General features: G+C 59.3%; 1 protein-coding gene across 1 annotated transcript in view; it reads left to right on the top strand.

The window, feature by feature from the left end:
- Positions 1 to 354: 354 nt before the first annotated feature.
- The window catches only part of LOC142818211 (uncharacterized), a 17893-nt gene continuing 13285 nt past the window's right edge, over positions 355 to 4962 (top strand). Inside the window, exons 1-5 of the mRNA XM_075915343.2 lie at positions 355 to 807; positions 2350 to 2388; positions 2536 to 2829; positions 3927 to 4217; positions 4551 to 4844. Coding sequence (XP_075771458.2) covers positions 777 to 807; positions 2350 to 2388; positions 2536 to 2829; positions 3927 to 4217; positions 4551 to 4844 — 949 coding nt within the window. The 5' untranslated portion in view covers positions 355 to 776. The remainder of the gene's footprint in view (positions 808 to 2349; positions 2389 to 2535; positions 2830 to 3926; positions 4218 to 4550; positions 4845 to 4962) is intronic.

Raw genomic sequence — 4962 nt, 5'->3', positions numbered from 1 at the left:
AGGGTAATGTAGGCATACCGCACTTGCAAATGAAGCCCGGGAAATTCAAATCCCGGGCTTCATTTGCAAGAGCGGTATGCCTACATTACCCTGCTAGTTCGAACTAGCGGGGTAGTGTAGACATACCCTTAGATCTCCTGAACTCTCCAGTCCATCAGCTCTGCAGAGTTGGCTCCCCCCTGGGATGAAATGTGCCCAGCCGCCATCCCAGGACAATCTGCATCCGCATCTGCAAAGCTGCTCTGCAAAATGGCTCTGCTTTGTGCTCCTAACACATTTCTCTTGAGGCCCCCAGCCATTTGGCTTCCCAAAGAGGTGCCTGCGTCCCCAGATGACAAGGTGGGATGGGGTGGGGGGTGTTTCCTCAGTGATATATGTCTAAGCTCAGCAGGCCTCCATCAGTTTTCAATTTTGCAGCCTTAAATAGAAACTCTGTGGTCGGGATAGGAAGGGGGTGACGCAGGGCAGGAAACAGGGAGCGGTATCAAATATCACACAGAGAAGGGGACAGAGCAGGTCAGAGAGAGGCTGCAGCATCTCTGCTGCCTGAGCCTTACACACCCATGGGGGTCTGAGAGCAGGGAGAGGGGCTGCCTGCTGTACCCAAGCCTGGGGAGCAGACGGGGACAAATCAGAGCAGAGACCACAGACAGAGATATTCTCCTGAAGTCAGACAGGCTGGTGGGGTAGGTGGAAGCAGAGAGAGACTACGGATTGTCCTCTTCCAACTCTGGCAGCAGCAGAAGACACTGGGCTGCATCCATCCTACCGCCCCGATGCTCCTTCCCCTCTGCCTCTTGCTGCCCGGTGAGTATCCGGGATCCCGTCCTAAATCCTAGCAGGTTCAGAGGACACAGAACCGAGAGCAGCCCCTGACCCAGGGAGTCGGCAAATCCCCTCTAGTGGCAGAGGGGGAGTGGGACTGTCCCCAACCCAGCACGGGACCAGCGCTCCGGGCAGTGGCAGGCTGGACCAGAGACCAGCAGTCGGCCCAGGCTGGGGTGACAGTCCCGGCTTCACTGAGTTTCAGGCCAGGAGGGACCATTGACCCGTCCAGTCTGACCCGACAGCCCAGAGCAGAGACCTTCCCCCAGCTCCCTGCCCCCAGCCCAGTCACTGGTGTGTGACTCAAGCATCCCCAGAAAGGCCCTGGCCGGGCGGTGACTCCCCCACTGCCCCGGGGAGCAGGCGCCGGGTGAATCCCCCGCACGGGGAGAACCTGCTGCCTCCTTCCTCACTGGCCTTGGCCCAGACTCAGCGTCCGGCCCTGGCTCTGGCTCGGCCTGTCCCTGCTGCACTGAAGGGCCCGTCGGCACCTGGGGCTTCTCCCCAGGAAGGAGCTTAGACACCGAGACAGCCCAGCTGTCTGACCAGCCCCCACGGAGCTGCCCCAGGCCCGCCTGGGAGGCCTCTTCCCCCTCCCCCCCCACAGCATTTTCTGGCCCTGTTCCCCCCCTCCCTCTCGCACATTGCCAGCAGCCTTTGAAACGGGGCCAGAGCCGGGCGCAGGATCCAGGATCGGCCTCCCCAAGGCCTCAGGCCGGGGAAATCCCCCCCCCTGCCTGCTCCCAGCCCCCTCGTTACACAGCCCAGGTGGTCAGACCAGTCTGCATTCAGATGCTCGTGAGTTTATCAGGTCCAATCCCAGGGCTCCTTGTTACCGATGGGAGGGGATTGGAATCGAGGGCTCTGCTCTGGGCCTGACTCTCAAACATCCATATCAGGCCTGGCCCCCGTCTCGCTGTCTGTCTGTACCGTGTTCCCTGCGGCAGACGTAACCCACCCACCCCCTGGGTGTCGGGCTCTTTCCCGTCTAGTGCCAGGGGGACCACTCAGACAGAAATGAGTCTGCTCTGCACAGAGCCACCCCAGCACGGCTCGTGCACCCCCTCTCTGCGGGGACAGAGGGCTCTGGGCGCCAAAGCTCAGCCGCAGGTGAAGAGGCGTAGGTGGTGGCAAGCGAGGGGAGCCTGTGGGCCAGAGGATATAGGAGGGGCAGAGGGTGCCTGTGCCGCCAACCGGAGAGAAGCAGAATTTTCCACTTCTGTTGGGGTGCTCCTGGTGGGATGGGCGGGGCTGGAACTGGGCCCCAAGCTCCTCTGTATGGAATAGGGAGGGGCAGTGACTCCCCGCTGCCTGCGTGGGAATCCCATTCAGTGCAGGGGGCTGGGGAGGGCGATGGGGCTTGTGACACACCCAGACCCACCCGTCCCTGCAGGGGGCGCTGTCACCTCGGGAGCACAGGACAGGATCCCTGGGGGGAGCAGAACCCCCATCAGCTGTTCAAGGCTTCTCCCTACAGAGAGATTCCAGCCCGGCACTGACCCCACGTCCCCTTTCTGTTCCCAGCGCTGAGCCCCAGCAGCCAGGAGATCTGCTCAGCTCCCGGTGAGTCTAAATGTCTGTCCATCTGTCTGTCTGTCCTCAATGTGCCGAGGGCCTTCGTCACGCCTCCAGCTAACACAAGAGCTGGAGCATCACACCTGCCATTTCCCCCCTGTCCAATTGACAGCTCTGACCCATTCTCCTCCCCAGGGTCTCTCCCTGCCCCCACCCTCCACCTCAGCCAGACGTCGGCCCAGCCGGGAGACTCCGTGCGGCTCCAGTGCTCTGTGCTCTCCCAGTTTCCAACCACCCGCATCGTCTTCTGTGAGGATGGGGAAGAGGTGTCATCCCAGAGGGGCTTGCTGGGGAAACTCACCTACGACTCTCACCATGTGGTGACTGGGGGCAGCTCTGGGAATTACTCCTGCGGGTACGAGATCAAGGACAGTGACAACCGGGTAAATGGATCTCAGCTCAGCCCTGCCCAGCACCTCAGTGTCACTGGTAAGTCCTGTGTGTGTGTGTGTGTGTGTGTGTGTGTGTGTGTGTGCGCGCGCATGCATGCACACATGTGGGTTGGTGTAACTTATCCCAGCTCAGCCCTGACCAGACCTCAGTGTCATTGTGTGTGTGTGTGTGTGTGTGTGTGTGTGTGTGCGCAACATATCCCAGATTAGCCCTGCCCAATAACTCAGCCTCCTGAGAAGGAGGATGGGAGTGAATGGCAGAACAAGGGTGAGGGCTTTCAAGAGGATACAGTGGAAAGGCTGTAACTCACCCAGTCTGAGCTCTCATATGGCCTGGGCCAAGGAGCCTCACTCAGTAACTCTGTGTCCAGGGGGTTGAACAATGAGGATGTGGGTTTTGGCCCTAACCACGGTTCTTTTCTGGCTGTCTGAGAGCAGAGGCAGTAGATGCTACTGGCCAAGGCACCAGCCCGCCGGGCACTGCTGGGGCAGGGAAGATACCAGGCAGACACTGACCTGCCCTCTGAGAACAGCAATTTGCCTGTGAGTTCAGACCTGAGTCCCATTTCCCTGACAATTCCCAGGAAAGGGGAATCTGCTCCCTGCTGCTGCTTCAACCTGGATCTGTAAATGCGCCTGGTGCCTCCTGTGCCAGCTGGGTCTTGGGAACGGGAGGAGCACAAGGGCAGGGAGGATGTTAGAGAAGATGCCAGAGAGGTGAGGGACTGGACACAGGCCCTTAGCTGTCAGCTAGTGATCTCCTTGGGGCAGTGACTGGTCTTAGATGGTCCCCAGTGGGTAGTGGCTGCCTTGGTTGAGAGGCTTCCTCTCTTCCAGCCACATTGCCCCAGCTGGGCCAGTGGTTGCCCACGCCAGGGCCCCTTGTCTTAGGACACTGCTCAGCATCAGGCAATGGAAGCCCAGCCCGCCAGCCCTTAAGCTCTTCTGCAACCCCAGTGATACCTGGTAATGAAGCTCCTGCGCCCTGGAGAGAGCTCATCTCCCTCCCCCATCTGCCCAGCTGGGCTGGGATCAGCACCTCCATTGGAGACACAGCCCAGCTCCCGTGCTCTAGCAACAATACCGGGCACCAGCAATGCACCACTGACATCTCTGACCCATTCCCCTTCCCAGGTGCTCTCCCTGCCCCCACCCTGCACCTGAACCAGACGTCGGCCCGGCCAGGGGACTCCGTGCGGCTCCAATGCTCCCTGTTCTCCTGGGCCCGGGCCACTCGCATCGTCTTCTACAAGAACGGGGAGGAGGTTTCATCCCAGAGTTTGCTGAGGAATCTCACCTACGACTATGACCACGTGGTGTCTGGGGGCAGCTCTGGGAATTACTCCTGCGCGTACGAGATCAAGGACAATGACAACCGGGTGATCAGATCCCAGTTCAGCCCTGCCCAGCACCTCAGGATCACTGGTAAGAGGTGTGTGTGTGTGTGTGTGTGTCCTGACCAGCCACTCAGCATCACAGGGAAGGGGAATGGATAGAAAACCTGATAACTCACCGAACATCCAAACACTGAAATTCATCCATTTGCAAAATCTGAAACAAAAAGTTTCTAACAAAACGTCTTTGTTCAGAATTTGTCCCATGGAACGCCCCCCCTTCCCCCTCCCCCGCTCACTAACCCCCATCTCAGCTCAGTCCGCCCTGTCTAGGCTGGTGGGGGATGGGCACATCATTGGAAGGTCTCACTTGAAGGGACCTCAAGATGCCCCACTGACAGCTCTGACCCATTCCCCTTCCCAGGCACTCGCCCTGCCCCCATCCTCTACCTGAACCAGACGTCGGCCCAGCCAGGGGACTCCGTGCGGCTCCAGTGCTCCCTGTTCTCCTGGGACCAGCCCACCCGCATCATCTTCTACAAGGACGGGGAGGAGGTTTCATCCCAGAGGAGCTTATCGGGGATACTCACCTACGACTATGACCACGTGGTGTCTGAGGGAAGCTCTGGGAATTACTCCTGCGCGTATGAGATCAAGGACAGCAACAACCGTGTGACCAGATCCCAGCTCAGCGCTGCTAAGCACCTCAGTGTCACTGGTAAGTCATGTGCATACACATCTGTAGGTGTGTTTGCCCATATCCCTGTTCAGCCCTGCCTGGGTACTAAGACTCACAGGAAACAGGAAGGCTCTAGGATCAACAATTCAAAACGCAA

This window comes from Pelodiscus sinensis, chromosome 18 (assembly GCF_052426305.1).
Source record: "Pelodiscus sinensis isolate ZL-2025 chromosome 18, ASM5242630v1, whole genome shotgun sequence".
NCBI classification, from domain to species: domain Eukaryota; kingdom Metazoa; phylum Chordata; order Testudines; family Trionychidae; genus Pelodiscus; species Pelodiscus sinensis.
Note: the sequence above shows the minus strand (reverse complement) of the source record. Positions and strands in the feature narration are given on the sequence as shown.